Source organism: Semicossyphus pulcher, unplaced genomic scaffold (assembly GCF_022749685.1).
Source record: "Semicossyphus pulcher isolate SPU_LCO1_2020_fin unplaced genomic scaffold, fSemPul1.0.p SCAF_22, whole genome shotgun sequence".
Taxonomy (NCBI): Eukaryota; Metazoa; Chordata; class Actinopteri; order Labriformes; family Labridae; genus Semicossyphus; species Semicossyphus pulcher.
Window position 1 is genome coordinate 8,723,028 of NW_027211696.1, and position 17,575 is coordinate 8,740,602.

General features: G+C 42.1%; 1 protein-coding gene across 1 annotated transcript in view; it reads right to left on the reverse strand.

Moving 5' to 3' along the window:
* The window catches only part of unc5cb (unc-5 netrin receptor Cb), a 133,232-nt gene extending 132,837 nt beyond the window's left edge, over window positions 1–395 (reverse strand). Inside the window, exon 1 of the mRNA XM_069673829.1 lies at window positions 329–395. Within this exon, the coding sequence (XP_069529930.1) occupies window positions 329–386 (58 nt within the window). The 5' untranslated portion in view covers window positions 387–395. The remainder of the gene's footprint in view (window positions 1–328) is intronic.
* Window positions 396–17,575: the final 17,180 nt, after the last annotated feature.

Consider the following 17,575-nt stretch of genomic DNA (forward strand, 5'->3'; position numbering starts at 1 on the left):
CGAGTGAAATAAGAAAAAATCAGACTCCGGGATGATTTTCTCACAATTTTTTTCGTTCGTAGTTTTTAAATCTTCATATTTAACCCACATGTTTTGGATCCTCTTGGCCTACTTGCTTTAATAAAGGCTACAGGCTGAATTTACTCCTCATCCCTTAAATACATTTGTTCCAAAAGATGGATAAACTGTATTTGTTTCTATTTAGAGTGTGCCTAATCTAACTTCAGGTGGTTCTTTCTGTCCACTACACCCCTGCTGTAGCCTCCAGGACTTTACAGAACTTTTACCCAGAGCAAAGCCAAGTTCACAGGTCAGAAATCAACTTTACCTTGAGCCACTCCGGTATCCACCAGCAGAAAAAGCAAAAGCCAGGACACCTTCAGCATCTCAGGAGAACCAGATCTCGGCACTCTTCCTCTTCCTCTCTCATTTTGTGCACCGTTCCCCATGATGAGGAGTCAAACTCCGCTCTGAGGCAAGTCCGAGTCACTGGGAAAAATGCGCTCAAACACGCACTATTTGTCGCTTGTTGTTGGTCGCTGCAGGCAGAATATAACCTCTAAAGAAAATAAAAGAGCGCATAAAAATGGCTTTGCGGGAAATAGATCCAGCGCCTTTTTTTTGCAGTCATACAAACTGTGACAGTTTATGAAACAAGACTCGGGTGCATCGCCCTCCGTCAGGAAGGATGTTGCATTAAAATCTGCGTCCGTTTCTCCTCAAAGGTTCACTTGGTTTGTCTCGAGGTGTGGATCGATGTCTTGATGGCAAATTCATGCTCCGATTAGTCCCACACACGGAAATCAAAGTCCTCCAGTGAGTCCCTCTCTCTGTGTATCTCTGCACCTTCCACGCGTGCAGGCGAGTGTGTGTGAGCCGTGTGTGCGTGCGCCGCGCCTCGCGCTCCACTGACGGGACTGAACCGTGGGGAAGGAAGGAGCCGTCTCTGCGGGCTACCTTGCTCCTTCAGCCAATCCAAGTGCTCCTGCAAGTGGCGGCGCTGCATCAAAACCTGGCCCGGACGGCAGCGAGGAATGGATGGCGTCGATCAAAGGCATGATTAATGGAAGCCAGGGTTCAGAGTGCATGTCAGTCATTGAAGGCAGGGATGAATGCAAGTCTAAAGAAACCCAACAGGTCCTCTGTGGATCAAAGGAAAAAATATTACATCTTAATTCAAGTGGTCTCTCTACTCTGTGCAACTGAAAAATATAGCCTATTTATGGAACCATTTATTAGCCACACTCTCAAAAAAGTGGGTTAGATTTTATTTTATTGCTAAAGATGGAGGAAGTCCTAATACCACAATGTAAAATTATCTACTTAGATAGCAGTAACCCGTGACTGATATTTCCTACATACAATTCTATTGTTTATAGCCTACTCATACATCAATGCTTACGTCGCATTTTAAGCTAACTACAGCTAGTTAGTTTAGCCGACTTGTTTCCATCCATGGTGTGTTAAAAAGAAGTGGATGTAACCACCATGAAGTCACCCATTGGTTTGCGACTCTCCCTTTCGACAGCATTTTAGCAGTCGCCATCTTGTTTTTGTTTGGAGCATGACCACATTAGGACAACAGGGTGGACATGCTACACTGCTGTAGCTAGCAAAGAGTCAGTAGCAGCTAGCCCCAAAACATACATGCCTCATAATCATTTTACTCTAATTGGGAGCTAAATTAAAAAAAAAATTATCATCATGCTGTGTTTAAGAAGACCTGTAACCAGCAATTGAGACTAGTGTTGTGACATTTGTGAACGATCCGATTCTTTTGAACGGCATGGGTGTCGTAGGTGAGAGCCGTCCTTTTTATAGTTGTGCCCAAATTTCACTGCCTGCCCTAGATCCACTCCCCTTAATGCCAAATTACCACAGGCAGCTTTTTTCCAACTGCAACTCATCAAAAATTATTGGCAAATCAATGTTGATGAATTGTTACACATTATTCAGCTGTTTCCTTATAAATTTTATAAGTGCAGAAGTTTAAATATGCGTGTGTTGACACGGGAGAATATACAGGCACGTTCGCGAGTCTGACCAAAGAACGATGAGCCATTCTTTTGAACAGCTCTCGGAAAGGAACGGAGCCATAAGATGCAGCTCCCTTCAAAGACCCATAATTCCCAACACTAATTGAGACCATGACCTCATTAGAAAGCTGTTTACTAAGGTAAATACAAAAGTAGGGCAATTTTTCGATCTGGTTTCAGTTGCCCCCTACTGGTCATGAGAAACAATACAGGTTTTAGGCCCTTTCCTATTGGCTTCACTTTTGCAAACTAGAGGCTACATCCCCTTCTTTTATACAATCTGTCTTACAAGCCTCGGGGCCAGCCACCTCCAAAGAGTCCAGTATAAAACATTGGATAATTTGATCTCTGAAACTTGTTAATGTGTCTTCGGTGGACCCGCTATGAATTCCTTTACATCTGAAGCATGACAAGGAGCCTAAAGTAGTCATTGCTTTCTCATAAGGAGTCACAAGACGAAGTAATCAGTGTGGTTGGGTAAAAAGTACAAAACCTGTTGTAGTAAAGCCGAAGTTTAAAATAAAGGTGAATGGAAATGCTCAAATAAACTATAAAGCACCAAAAAATGTTACTGTACTGGAGTTAATAAACAGCCGTGCAGATTGCAAACAGCTGCTTCCGTCTGCTGGTCACTGTGTATTTTGAAAGCATAAATCCTCATTAATTTAGCGCAGGCACTGCAACAGGAAGGCATAATTTATCTGACTGGGCCCTGCACTCGCCCTTGTTTCTGCCACTCTAATTGTTATTTAGAAGTCGTAATAGCGTGTCACAAAACCTGATCAATAATGATCCCAGCCTAACAGACAAACCACTGAACACACACACACACACACACACGCACGTACAACTTTAGCTTTTGCCGGGGTGAACTCGTTTCAGTGATTCTGATAAAAGGCAGAGGAGTAATTACACATGCATGACAGATGTCAAAGCAATGCCCCCGATACTTGGTGATTAATGTGAAATATGAGCTTGACACTATCTCTGCACTGAAATGAAATGTGATAACTTTTAAAATATGAATCTAATTTAAAAAGCATGATGCTCCCCTCCCCCTTCATCACTGTTTCTTTAATCTATGATGATGTCAGTGGGCAGCTGTCATTGTGCTGGCATTTCAATTACAGGTAGGATTTGCCGGATATTGCTTTTATTCTTGACTCAAAGTCTTCCGGGGTGTGATTCATAGCCGTGGTTCTGGTCTCTAAAAATATGCTACATAATGTTAAGCCTACATTATGTTTAAGAGGACGTTATGCCAGGGTGCTGTAAACCTTCCTCAGGGAGGGTTTCTCTATGCTGACTCATTCATTGTGCTATCAACACATTCCAAAGGGGCTCTGTTTGGTTGAGATATGAAGGGTGCACGAGTGGTGGGAGGAAAACTCGGGTCGCTGTCATGTTCGAAAACATTTTTAAAGCAATGTGCATGTGGAACGGCACAAATCCTGCTGCCATTTGAATAAAAACACGTACATCACGAAGGCCACATGCTGACCCTGACACCAGTATGTCAGATGGCGCTTTATTTCTCCACTCCTCAGTCATACAGTTCTGTTGATGGCTCCCGCAGCCTCATTTTCGTGTTCTTTGCCGACTGGAGTGGAAAGTGGCGTAGCCCTCTGCTGCTGCAGCCCATCCAATTCAAGGTTAAATGATGTGTGCGCTCTGAAATGTCCTTCTGCACACTGCTGTTGTACTGAGCCATCATTTATTTGTGGCCTGTTAAGTGGGACAAGTTTTGCTTTTCTCCTTTGACTTCTCTTACAATCCACCAGGATGCAGATTCTGGAACCAGCAAGTGGCATGAAGAGGTCTTAGTCTGCTAAAATATCACACCCCATTGTCTTATTTTGACAATCCTAGTTTTTCTTGAAACGTCTCAACAATTATTGGATGGATTGCAATAAACCTTGTTTTGACACGGCTGTGTTAACTACTTGATTCTGATTGGTTAATTACGCATTCCGAAGTCTGCTATTTCTCAATAACAGACTGTTGCTATGAAGGACAGACCGTTGCTAGGGATTTGGCTCTAATCACACATCCGCAGGACTAACTGTAATCATATCAATCCGCTGAAAGAAGTCCGGTAAATTTGACATTGGTCTGTTTTAGGACAACAGCATAGAGAAAGCGATAAAGGTTAAACAATGCAAAACTGAAGGCTATGACAGAGATATCTACAAAACTGAAGACAGCACATGAAGTAAACACTAACTGAAACACAGTACGGGATACGACGGTGTTTAAAAAAGATGAATGGAAAAGAAAATGTCAACAGACTCTGACAGTCAACCTCAATTGAGAGACAGAAAACCTCAATCAGGTGCTACACTGATTCAAGCGGTCCAGTTCACCTTGTCTTACTTCACCATCAGTGATGTAACAACAGCTAGTAATAACAGCTAGGTTAGCTCATTTTAATGAGAGTAATAACAGCTAGGTTAGCTCATTTTAATGTGAGTAATAACAGCTAGGTTAGCTCATTTGAATGCAAGTAAAAACAGCTAGGTTAGCTCATTTTAATGTGAGTAATAAGAGCTAGGTTAGCTCATTTGAATGCAAGTATAAACAGCTAGGTTAGCTCATTTTAAGAAGGCTAGAGTTAACCGGTGCTATGGACGCAGATCTCACCGTGAGTGTAATGGACTACCTTTGAACGGAAATCTAAAATAAAATCATTTTCAAACCAAAAAGGAAATGGCTGTTAGATCAAGGTTTAAAATTGTGTTTTGTCAATTACAGTATCTGAACCGTTGCAATTTTTTGAAGAAGAGAAAGAAGGAAGCTGTCCTCAGTTTTTAAGGATGAAAGGAAAACACTCATGCAACCTTAAACGCTCGCCGCTGACCTGTGTAATCTTTTCAGAAAGGATATGGCATGTTTTCCAGGAGAGAAAAGCCTGAATATCACAGAAATACTGAGGCGTAAATGCCCCTCAGATTGTTAACATGGCCCTTTCACCAAATAAAGAAGCATTTACCCCACAGGACTGCTGCTAGATGGATGTTTCAGTCTCATAGGAAACTTGACACTGTAGTGCATGACAACCCCAGGAGGGCGGCCATGTCTGAGATGCTGAAAGTGGAGTGTCTGGAGCGAGCAAGCAAAGCAGGCTGAAAGTCACTTGAATGTAACGTCTTGCCCATTTAAGCTTTCAGTTTAAGAGCAGCTGAACCCCTGAACTTTATCTGCATGTTTTATAACTATGCTTTATTTACGCCTGACTCACTGTCTGACTCACTTTGCTGCTTAATTTGGAAGGAACCTCGGAAGATAGATACAGACTGACGCTGTTTATTTCATCTTTATTGCCTCAGAAAAAGATAAATATAAATCTATATATTACTTGTGAGGAGCACAACATCCTGTGCCACTTTCAAGAACAGGAAAAGGTTTGGATATTGTGTCATCAGTGGTTGTTAGTTAAATTTATAAGGTGTAGGAAGCTGTTACGTATAATGAGATCAACAAGGATGTGAATTAGCTCAGCCGTCCTCACATATCCTCTTGTAGGGTTCAAACACTTAGTAACCTTTACTGACATTCATCTGAACAGTTTAAGTGGGTACCATTGGTGTCTGTGTGAATCTCTGTATTTAGCTGTATGGCTTTAGAGATGTTAATGTCTGTTGGTCATTCCATATTCCATATTCCATGTTCCCAAGCGGATAAATACTAAAGACTATGTGACCTATTTACTTTTCATGTATGGCCACCACCAGTCACTTGTTCTTTGAAATATCTCAACAACTACTTGATGGTTAGGTAATACATTTTGTACGCACATTCATGGTTCCCAGATGACTACTCCTAATAACTTTTATGGTCCTCTTACTTTTGATTTTATGCAATCATTTGTTTACATTTGTGTTTTTTACTGTTATCCAAAATACTCTTCCATGATGAAATGGGATACAGGTGTTCAAGCTCCCCAGAGGATGAATCCTACTGACTTTGTCGACCCATTTACTTTTCATTTACAACCACCAGTAGTCGCATATCCTGTGTAATCTCAACCAGTACTTGTTGGATAGGTATAAAATTTTGTAAATGCATTCATGGTTCCCAGTAGATGAATTCTAATAATTTTCTATGATCCCCTGACATCGCCTGTACTGCCAGCTGGAGCTTCACATTCCTGTTTTTTGGAAAGATTGCAATAAAAATTGGATGCAGGCATTCATGTTCCCCAGAGGATAAATCGTTCTGACCGATATAACCCATCTAATTCTCATCTAGGCCCACAAGGAGTTGCTTATCAGGGGGAATATTGTAACAACTACTCAATGGATTGGTACAAAGTTTTGTACACACATTCATGGTTCCTAGACGATGAATCCTAATTACTTTTATTAACCCATGACTCTACCTTCAATATCACCAAGAGGTTCACATTTCTGGGGTTTACTGAAATATTTCAACAACTATTGGATGGATTGCAACATTTGTACAGGGACTCATGTTCCCCAGAGGATAAATCCTACTGACATTGGTGACCCAATTACTTTTCATGTATTGCCACCAACAGTCACTTTAATTGTGAAATATCTCAACTACTGTACGACGGATTGGTACCAAAGTTTGTTCACACATTCATGGTTCCAAGAAGATTTTTCCTAATAATTTTCAGGATTCCCAGACTTGGATTTGGATTGGATGATCAATGAAATTTGATACAGACATTCTTGCTCCCAAGAAGATACATTCTTCTGACCTTGGTGACCCATTTACTTTCATGTGTTGCCACCAGCAGTCACTTTTCTTGTAAAATACCTAAACACTACTTGATGGATTGGTACCAAATTTTGTTCACACATTCATGGTTCCCAGAGGATGAATCCAAATAACTTGTAAGATCCCTGATGTGTCCCGTGATATAATTTAAAGGTTGACATTTGTGTTGTTAAGTGAAATATCTCAACAACTATCTGAATGCCATGAAATGACAAGAATTCAGGTTCCCCAGGGGATGAATCCCGTGACCTTTAACAAGGTCTGAATCTTAAATTGTCCGTTACTTTGGTTTATGACCAAATACCTGTAAAACGACCATTTCCATCCCTCTGTTACCTTTTTAGTGCTATTCAGCAGCATGTTAGCATCCTGATAGTAGCTCTTATACCTTGGAGCAGCCGCACAGAGCTTCAAGCACGGCTGTAGATTCTTGGTCTTGTTACCAAATATAAACTCCATCCTTTATGGAGGGATATGTTTCTCGGCACCGCACATGTCAGACATCTCGTATTCCCGCTGAGCGCTCACAGGACTTCTGTCTCTGCTGCCAGGCTGCTGATCAATTAGACAGAGCGACAGAGAGTCAGACAGATTGATAGGCAGACAAACAAACAGAGAGATATGCAGGCAGACTGATGATAATGCAGAGGAAATGTAATGCAGTTTCTGTGTGGGACCTTTTTCAGCACCACACAAACACATACACACAAATAGGCCTCAGCTTCCTTCTCATTTTAAAGATAAACATCACATCAGTGAAAATGGAATTGGAAATTAATCACAGCTATAAATTAAGTCACCTTTAGGGGTATCCTTTTCGTCATCCGCAGAGTCACAGGAAGCTGACGTTACTCTGTGTGCTGCAGTGTAGAGAGGAATTTGAATGATGACAAATGTCATAATATGATTTGCACACAAAGCAGTGGTTTAGGTCAGGACTTTTTTTTACAAGTGTGATCCACAGAGACACAGTGAACGGTGGCAACGGCAGTGTGTGCCACACAATAAAGCTGCTTTCCATCGCTTTGGGCACACTTTACTGCTGCTCTTGATATCAGTATTAAAAGTGATTTGCAGCACCGTATGTGGCAAGGAATCAAAACTTAATTTAGGCAGATAAAGATGCCATTTGGGAGGGAGATAAAGTGCTGCATCATGGGAGATGTGTTCCCCAGCCTGCTCTCAGCTCCTCACCCTCACAGCGCCCTCAGATTTACTAGCTCTTTTTTCCTGCTCCATAAAACAGCAAATCTGCTCGCCAGGCGACACAGGCAAATGTTAATGGATTCATTTGTCAAGAACCTTCCACTTATTTACAGTCCTCTTCCATTACCGCCGCTCCTCCTGTAAGAGCAGAACCAGTGGCCAAAGTCAAAATATCGATTCGCCTGTCCATCAGGGCTGTGAGTCACCCTGTAAAACACGCAAAGCCAAAGACACTGCAGCCATCAGGATTGTGTTTCAACATGACAGTTGCACAAGCAGGAAACAGGCTTTTTTAGGGGGGGAGGGTATCTGTAATTATTGCACTAAACATTTTAAATAAAAAGTTTCACATATTGACTTAAAGTTATATCATCTTTATAATCTGGAAGAGGCGTGAAGGTCATGGTCACGCTGCTTAAAGAATCTCTGAAATAATTTGCCGGCCTTTTAAAATTAATGAACTTTACACAGCCGGTGAACATGTCAGCACGGGGAACGCTTCATTTATTTATTATTTTTGAGTTTCAGATAGTGTTCCGTGTGAGGCAGGGGGTTTTAAATATTTCACATGGGGCACATCTCGCTGAGAGAATGGTTCAGGGCAAATTAAACACAATACAGCAGCACACCTGAATGTCGAACAGCTTTAGCTGGAATTAGGTTTCTGTTGAGCTTCCACCAGAGGAGTCTGAGGAATATTCATTAACGTTGTTTGGAGCTATCCACATAAACAGCGCTAAGTGTCCTGGCTTTGATTATATTAGCATACTGCAGCTCCTCAGACCACCAGTGTTGCTCCAGCGTGACTGCTGACGCAAGCCAGATATTGACCCTCTGTGCACCGAGCGCTGATAGTTCAGACTTCTCCTCTGAAAACTCAGCCTGGAGGAAGGTGAGAGCCCTGCTGTGCCACAGACCCCCCCAACCCCCCTTCCTCCTCAACACATCTTATATATTCTCCACAGCCCACATTTGGCTGCGCCGTGGCTTCTGGATCAAAGCTTCAAGCTCCACCTTGTTTAGTATCCGTCCAAACCTTCCTCGATCAGATCAGAGCCGAGCTGATATCAAAATTTCAGCAGAAAGACGACCAGAAGACTCGCAGCGACTCGCGCAGCAGCCTAGTCATAGTAGCGTTAGGACTTCATAAATCCCTCTTGGGCACATCTCTTTATCACAGAAACATCAAAAGCAGTGTAAGACGCAGTGCCAAACATAAGCAGGTCATACACAAGCTGAGCGCTCATACATATGCACAGCCAATTTCCTGATTCTAGATAGCATCTCGCTAAAAATGCCTGTGCAAAGTTCACTCCTGCAGAAATGGAAATAAACTTGTTTGTCATCTGCGTAACTGTTTTCTCCCGTTTCTATAGAGCGACATTTTTAATATGCATCATGAGGCATTCATGTTTGTTCTTCTGAGCTCGCAGTTTCTGGTACTGGTGTTAGTTTTGCTGTGAAACCGAGGCTCAGGAAGGCTGTTTAGATTACAGTCAGTCAAAGATGAGCATCCAGGACTGTTGGCATTTCAACAAAGAGGAGAATCCAACGATATCCCAAAGGCTGTTGCAGGATGCCTGTGATTCATTGTTTAATAAACACTCAGAACATCCTTGAAGACAGTATTTACTCTCTTTCCACGGCATGCTGTGACTCAAACCCTCAGAGATTCCCGCGTGGCCTTTGCTAACCGTATAAAAGCTCCTGATTATCTCTCGCTCACCTCGGCTCAGAGGCCAGACTGTCGTGGCGTATACATCACAGCAGCATCGCGGTCTTAAATCCATACATCTGTTTCATCCCGTTCATTTCCTCTCTCCCACTTGCTCTTTTTCCTTCTTCCACAGTCCCCGCCTCCCATCCGGGGAAATGGCTTGGCCTTTCTGAAGTAAACAGGCATTAATCACTCCTTGAGAGGGAAGTGTCCAGGGGACAGCCCAAGGCATTTGAAGGGGGCCACACAGAGGCACATGGGACCAGGAGATAGATGCTGTAGGGGTGCGGGGTGTTACGGCCCCCTATGGGAAGTGTACAGCACCAGCTGATGGGGTCAGCGTGTCCACCTTGGGTAAGTGTGTCAAGGACGGCGGGAGGAGGAGGTGGGTTTGGGCCTGCTGTAAAGTAGAGCAAACGGCTGTGAGAGAAATTCTTTGTTTCATCTTTAGTTTCTATTTTTCTCTTTTTACACGAGTACAAGGAGTTCACACATGTGGATGAGCATAAATAATGAGTGATCTGTCATAAATATGAGAGAGAGGGGGGAAAAAAAACATCACACATTTTCACTGGTAAATGTCAGCAAAAGATCCACCGCGCACTGTGTACCACTTCTGCCTACATAATTAAGACGTGAAAGCGCGAACGTTTCGTATTCTCTGACATTTGAAATCTCTGATATTAACCACAAAAGCTTCTTTAAGCAGAATGTTTATGGATAACACTTCAAAATAATGTTAACCCCACCAGGAGAAGGAGAGCAAATATTTATGATTTCTTCCTTTCTGATGCCCTGTGCTCGTCATTACTTCTAAGACAGATGAATAACACAATCTAGCACAGTTTATGAACCATGAATGGCAATTACAATTACCATTTGAATCATAATCACTTGTTCTTCTCGAGTAGCCACATTTTTAGTGTCTTTTATAAATAATATAAATGATGATATGTCAAACTGATTAGAAAAAGGAGAACATTGTTGACTGCTGATTGAGGTGAACTTTTGACTGTTATATAACCTAAAAACAAAAATGCCATTACTCATAAAATCTGTGTTTAAATTTTTGAATCCATGTAAAACAACTCAATGATTACAGAATGTGTATATAGGATAAAGTCCCTGGAGGCCCTTCAAAAAGGGAATATGTTATATAGTGTCCTCTAGGGTTTCATTACATTAAAGATCATGTTCTGGAGAGCAGCTCTAGCGCCCTTTTGGTTAAGAAATCACGATAAAGTTTCCTTTCAGTAGAGAAAATGTGATGCAGTGCCCGCTACAATGCTCTTACAGTGAAAAATATACAAAAAAGTGTCCTCCAGGTTTCCCTTCCAGAGGAGAAAACGTGATGAAGTAACAATAAGTGCAGCGCGAAAATGTGCAATAAAGCTCTCTACGTTTTCCTTTTAGTGGAAAAATTGCGATGAAGGACCTTTAAGATTGAGCTTCCAGTGGAGAAAATGTGATAAAGCGCACCTCCAGGGGGCTCAAGGTGGAGGAAATGTAATAAATGCCCCCTAGTCCATTGTTCCAGTGGAGAAAAGATCATTTAAAAAGATCTTGGTTTTCCTTCCAGTAGGGAAAAGTTGATAAAGAACAAACTAGGTTGTTCTTCCAGTAGAGAGGCGATGATAAAGAACAATCTAGGTTGTCCTTCCAGTTGAAGGAAATGTGATAAAGAACCATCTAGGTTGTCATTCCAGTGGAGAAAACGAATAAAGAAAATAGATAACGAATCATCTAAGGCGAGAGAGAATTCCAGTTGACTAAAACATATGAACTTCCCCTTAAATGTGAAAAAGTGCGCTTTTCAAATTTTATTACATATTAAGTTCTTGTATATATGTTTACTCATGACATGCAAAACAAGTAATATCATATTTATGATATTGCATAAAGATGGCACTCAATGTCCACAGAACAATGCTATTCTGTGTTTGCTTACAAATTAGAACCCTCCGTGTTTGTCAGAAACAGCTTTGTGAGAAATATTCATGGAGGTCTAGAGAGGCATTTTTCCTGGCGAAGAATAGATTTTATCAACAGAAATTAAAGCAAAATCTGAAGGAAATTCAGACAAAATGGATCACAGCAGATGATAGCAGTTAGCTGACTTGTTCTTGGGAAGTCCCATGGTCTATAAATATCTGGGCATCTCTTTCAAAGAATTGTTTGTTCAAAGAGAATTCTGATGGAGAGCATTTGAATAATGAAACATTAGCACTAGACACCGATAAATGGATTGCAAAGTGTCATAGAGGCTGCTTGCTCAATCTCCTCAGTTTCCTTGAGTCAATGTTGTCTGCCGAGAGGATTGTGCATATTCCTCTTGTATATCTGATCAACAGCGTATTTGAGCCGTGACTTAACTCCCTGACCTTAAACATGTGACATATGTAAATACAGTGTCTAAAGCCAACTGGCATGCTCAGTGGATTTTATTTTCCTGCTAATCCTGATCAGCTTTTTGATGAGCGTCAGATTCAACTGGTGCGCTAGTTTTAAAAGATAGATTAGCATTTTCATTCTCATGCACTTGACTTGAACAGTCAAGTGTCCATACTGGCCCTGAACAGACTCTTTTCCAGGTTATTCTGATGTAAATGATGGAGCCCTGGAGATTTGCAAAATATAGATTGTATAATATGTTTGCACATTAAGTTGTGCATTTCCTTCTTTGCCCACTTAATCGTCTACGTTTGACTGCCAGCGCCTCCAAAGTGAACCGAGCCGCAGGTTTTGTCCCCCATCTCTTACATTAAAATAGCATTAGCTGGACAGAAGGAACAATTACAACCACCAAAAACTGTTTTATTGTGTATGTGAGTATGCGAGTGTTATTTTAAGGCACACTTAAAAAAAACACAGACTGCCCCTTTAAGTGTTAAATTTTGTTCCTTACATTTTTGTAGTTTTTAATAGTTCTTTTGTATGCCTGAAAGCCATTATAGCTTCAGCTGGTGTTCAGCTCTTTACAACCATAGCACTCAGCCAGACAGCAGGGAGACATATGCTCCTCATCTTAAGTGGTGCTTTAAAGGGTATTGATGGTTTAAAAGCAGCTAGTAAGTGATCAATGAGGAGACTTCTTTGTCTGTTTCGTCATGAGGGCAGGATGGTGGACAACAATCAACTGCACTGATGGGAACACTAAAGCAACTGCATCCAAATGTGCTCAGTGTAAGTGTTGTTACACACATTTCACAATGACTCCTGCTTCTAAATGTAGATTAGATTGTAACCGAGTGTTATATTTCATTGGATCACATATAACACCAATATATTTTGTCATGATATCGCTGAGGAAGTAAGCAGCATTAAAGGCACTTTGCTTTGGTGGAAGTGACAGTTGGGCAACAACTGGAGTCCTGGCAAACAGGAGCGACACTCCGCTTCCAGCCGGCCAGATGGCTGCCAAGCAATGTTTGGATGTAATTGGGAAGAAGGGGGAAAGCAGATTTTATACTTAGATTTATCTTTCATGTCTTAAATAACCAAAAGCTCCATAAAGCTGTCGATTTGAACATTTAACGTCTTGAAAATGTAATGTTTCGGTTTTTTAAAATGTCGCTGAGGCCATATTGGAGGTGAGCCAGTGGAGTACATTTCCTTATGTGATTGTACAGTATATCCTCCTTCTATTTAATTGAAATGATTATATTAGAAAAAATGTATGTATAAAATAACATGGTGCAAGGCTGTACTCGAGTTCTTTTCATTTGTTTGAGTTGTGTATATGTCCATGTGTATGTTTATATATAGTAATCAGAGCCACATAACTTGCGCCAATTTTCACAAAAAGGAAGTTTCTGGATGTTTTTCATCGTAATTATTTCCTTCCCCTTCCTATTCAACAACCATCTAATTATTAGTTTCACAGTTTGTCTGAATCACTCTCACTTGGCATTCTCTCTTTGGCAGGATCACGCAGAAATCCAAATTCCTGTTGGATGACAGAATAAAGGGCAGCGTGATGTTCCGAGCCATAAGAGCGTCTCCACTTTCTTTAAGAAGCTTTCATCTGGCTCGTCTGAACGTCGGGCCTGTTGTTCTTTGTTCGGGTGTGAGTTTCAGCTGTGTTTTGAACCGACATGACACAGCCAGGGATGTTTGTACATCCAGCGTTTGAATTACGGAGGAGTAAAGGGCCCGGCGTGGTGATGTATGAGCAGGGTGTCAGGTCTGTCTGTTAACAATGATTTATGGACGCTTGAGGGGGGAGCAACGTCAGGTCGCGGTAATGCAGTCGGACTGAGAAAGCTACTGTAAACACACCTAATGAAGGCTCACACAGGAATCCATTACAGCCTTTCACATTCTTATGATAGAGCATGAGGAGCTGTCTCATTCCAGGGCAACAAAGGGACAAAATACTTCAGTTAAACATCTTATGGAAACACTGACTACAGAAGTGAGCCGCCCTCAAGTTAGAAAAGGAAATCCAGGAAAAGAATGATCTGTGTGATCAAGAAAATGTGTTTTTCTGACACTGATATGTAATCTAATGCTGCCAATACTGCCTAAAACGTGGTATCAGGTTTCGTTAGCATAATTTATAAGCCCTGAAAATGTGTTAAATCGTAAATCATTTATTTTTGATGTTCTCACACAGTCACCTACACAGCAGGGTAGTAATTATGGCTGCCACCGCCAACTTCTGAGCAACAAAGAAGAACTGATATCCTGTCCTTACGTAAGCAAAGAGCAACACTAGCGCTAGCAGATAATGTAACGTAAGTCAGAGCTACGCTGAATTAAGCAGTCAAGTTAAAAAACAGTGTTTCTCCAACACTTCAGCGGCAGCAGGTCTGGAAGCACCTCTAGCCTAGCATAAAACTACCCGGTAATTTAACCTCAGCTTCACGTTAAAGTCAGTGTCTCTCAAATGCTAATGCTAACACAAGTGAGTCTTCCCTATATTGAAATTAAATGTATTGTTTGATTTTTTTTTTTCTCAGTGAGATATCGGGAAAAATGGTATTGGAACATCTACAATGTTAGCATTTTAGCAAAACGGTAACTGTGTAAGTAAGCTGCCTCAAGCTAGAGCTAGAGGAAATCCAGAAGGGAACTATATGATCAAGAAAACATTTCCATAGTTACATCTTCAGCAAGTTGTACATGTATATGGCGCAGGGAATGCGTAGGGCATTTGGCTCCAATACGCCACTAAAATACAACAGAAGAAAATGACCAGCCAAATCAATGGCTAATGTTGCTAGCTTCGGTGTGCTAGTTGCCAGCCTCGGAAGCTAATGACCAGCCTAGTCAGTAGCAGATCCAGTGGGTTGCTGGCTTCGACGTGATTGTCGCTTGCCTTGGAAACTAATAACCAGCCTAGCCAGTAGCCGATCCAGTGGGTTGCTTGCATCAGGGTTATTGTTGCTAGCCACGGAAGCTAATGACCAGCCTAGTCAGTAGCCGATCCAGTGGGTTGCTAGCTTCGGCGTGCTAGTTGCCAGCCTCGGAAGCTAATGACCAGCCTAGTCAGTAGCCGATCCAATGGGTTGCTAACATCGGCGTAATTGTCATTGGCCTCGGAAGCTAATGACCAGCCTAGTGAGCAGCCGATCAGACGCATGACTTGCCGCCCTGATCGAAAGAATAGGTGGCTTCTCATTTGCCACCGCCAGCCTCTCAGTCAGCGCTGGCTTGTCATTGGCCAGATCAGTAGCTGGCTTCGGCAAGGATATAGCCTCCTTTGGCCTTTCAATAGTCTTAATTTTGTCCTTTATCCTGCGCCATACATGTATGATAGTCAAACTAATTACAGAGCCACCTCAAATCTGTTGGAAGACATCAGATCAGGTTTCTCTGTAACCCGAAACTCATCAAAGAAATTCCAATAAGCAGTAGAGACATTTCCCAGAGAGCATCCTGTGGGGTTCCTGGTGGTGAGCGGCACTGATGGGTGGGGTCACTGTGTCAAACTTCAATCCTGCCCCATTACTCAGCACAGGTCCCATTAATGTATCAGCCATCTGATCTGCACAGCTGCAGAGGAGGGAAGCGAGGGGGGAGCATGTAAACACAACGAGCAAGAAACTCTGCAAGAAGGAGGAGGACATGGAGAGTTTTACATCCCTGTTGCATAAAGTGCTTCTATTACCGCTGCAGACTGTCAGCACAAGGTCAGATCAATCGAAGATCAGCTGATTTACTCCCCAGGGGTCGCGAGCGAGCAGAGAGAAGCGCTGAGAGAAAGTTTCAAGTGTGTGTGTGCACGGCACACAAAAGAGGGCAAGAAGCATGTGTCTGTTTGTGTGCAGTCGCATGGTAAGCATCCCTTTCTTGGAATGACCTGCTTGTCTCATTAATAGGTTGTTTTGCCAGAGGGGAACAATATGCAAACCAAGCAGGAAAAAATGTAAATCAAAATATTTTCTCCCCCCCCAATCGCACCAGCCTCCACCTCCATGGTCACACACTCACTGACATAACACACAATCGCTGTGCAGTAAATTATTCAGCTCATAAAGCACTTACAGTCCTGATAGGTACGGGTTTTTAATTTGTAAATAAACATACGCTACCAACCGAGAGACAAGACTCACTTAATCATTTTTCTTCTGCATATAAACCATTTGTGCAGCTCTACTCAGGTAACATTCAATGGGAGATTTTACCTTGCACAAGCAGTGTATTTTTTGCACAAATCTTTTTTAGTACTAGGCTTTAGTGCACAGCAATGAGTAAACACTTTGCTTATATGCTCGCTGAGGTAATGAGCTAAAAAACGCAATAAAAAGTCAAAAGCAAATTATCCTAAATCCCATTTGCCGACACAATTAAGCAAAATGTTTCAAAAAGCATATTTAGAAATGCTACAGACAAAATGCACCCACATGTCCTGCTTTAGATGCTAAAACAGCAACTACAGAAAATCACGTTATCGATCCGAGCAGCAACCAGACATTGCGGGGGCGTTGATGGGAAAACAAAAGAAGGCTTTAATGCCATTTTTGGTTGATTCTCTGCACCAGATTGGAGCCCGGAGAGCTTCCTTCCCCACCGAACCCCCGCTGAGCTGGGCTGAGGTGGGAGAGTCTGGGCTCTCAGGCAGACTTCACTTCAGGCTCACAGACAGCAGAGAGGGGATCTGACGGGGTCCCTTTTGGGCAGAGGGGGGCGGTAATATCCCAGGACCCCTGCTCTGTTTGTGCTCCGGGTTACACCGGCTATAGCAGGGGGTCCTCTCCTTCCAGAGCCCGGAGGGTGTGTGTAGCCTCTGGATGAACCTCAATTAAAGAAGGTTGAGATTAACAACAGAACACTTCACCTTATCAAGCAGCACTGAAAGGACCTCGAAGGTGGAGTTAGTTGTTGGCGTATTGTTTCGTTTTTGGCTTTTTGTTTGTTCCAATTTTTTAATTTCAAAGTTTGACTATAAAGGTTGGCTGGTATTGACTATAAATGAAAAAAATCTTGAAAGAATAAAGTATGAAAAATGGATTTCATCACAGTTGTGTCCAACAAGCATCCTGCTCTTTATACTCAAATGAGAACTGTATCAACCGTAAAATTTGGTGTATAAGACAAACTTTTAATACATTTTTTTAATCTAAAAAGTGGGCTGCGTCCTACATACCGGGGTGACCAATATACCAGTATATAATGTAGAGAGAGGTATGCTAGCTAAAGTTGTCGGTTAAGTGGTGACATCACATCTCCGCAATAAAATGTTGCCAGGTCCAGGCTGCTACAACGTCTCCTATTTACGCCGCAGTGCTCTTTTCCTCACTGTTTGAAGAGAGGAACTTGATTGTTGCTAACGCTTCGTCAGGGACATGCACCGTCAGGATCGCCATTGCAGCCGCCACCCTCACAACAATCAACGTTAGCGTAAGCCGCCGGCTACTGCTAGCTACAG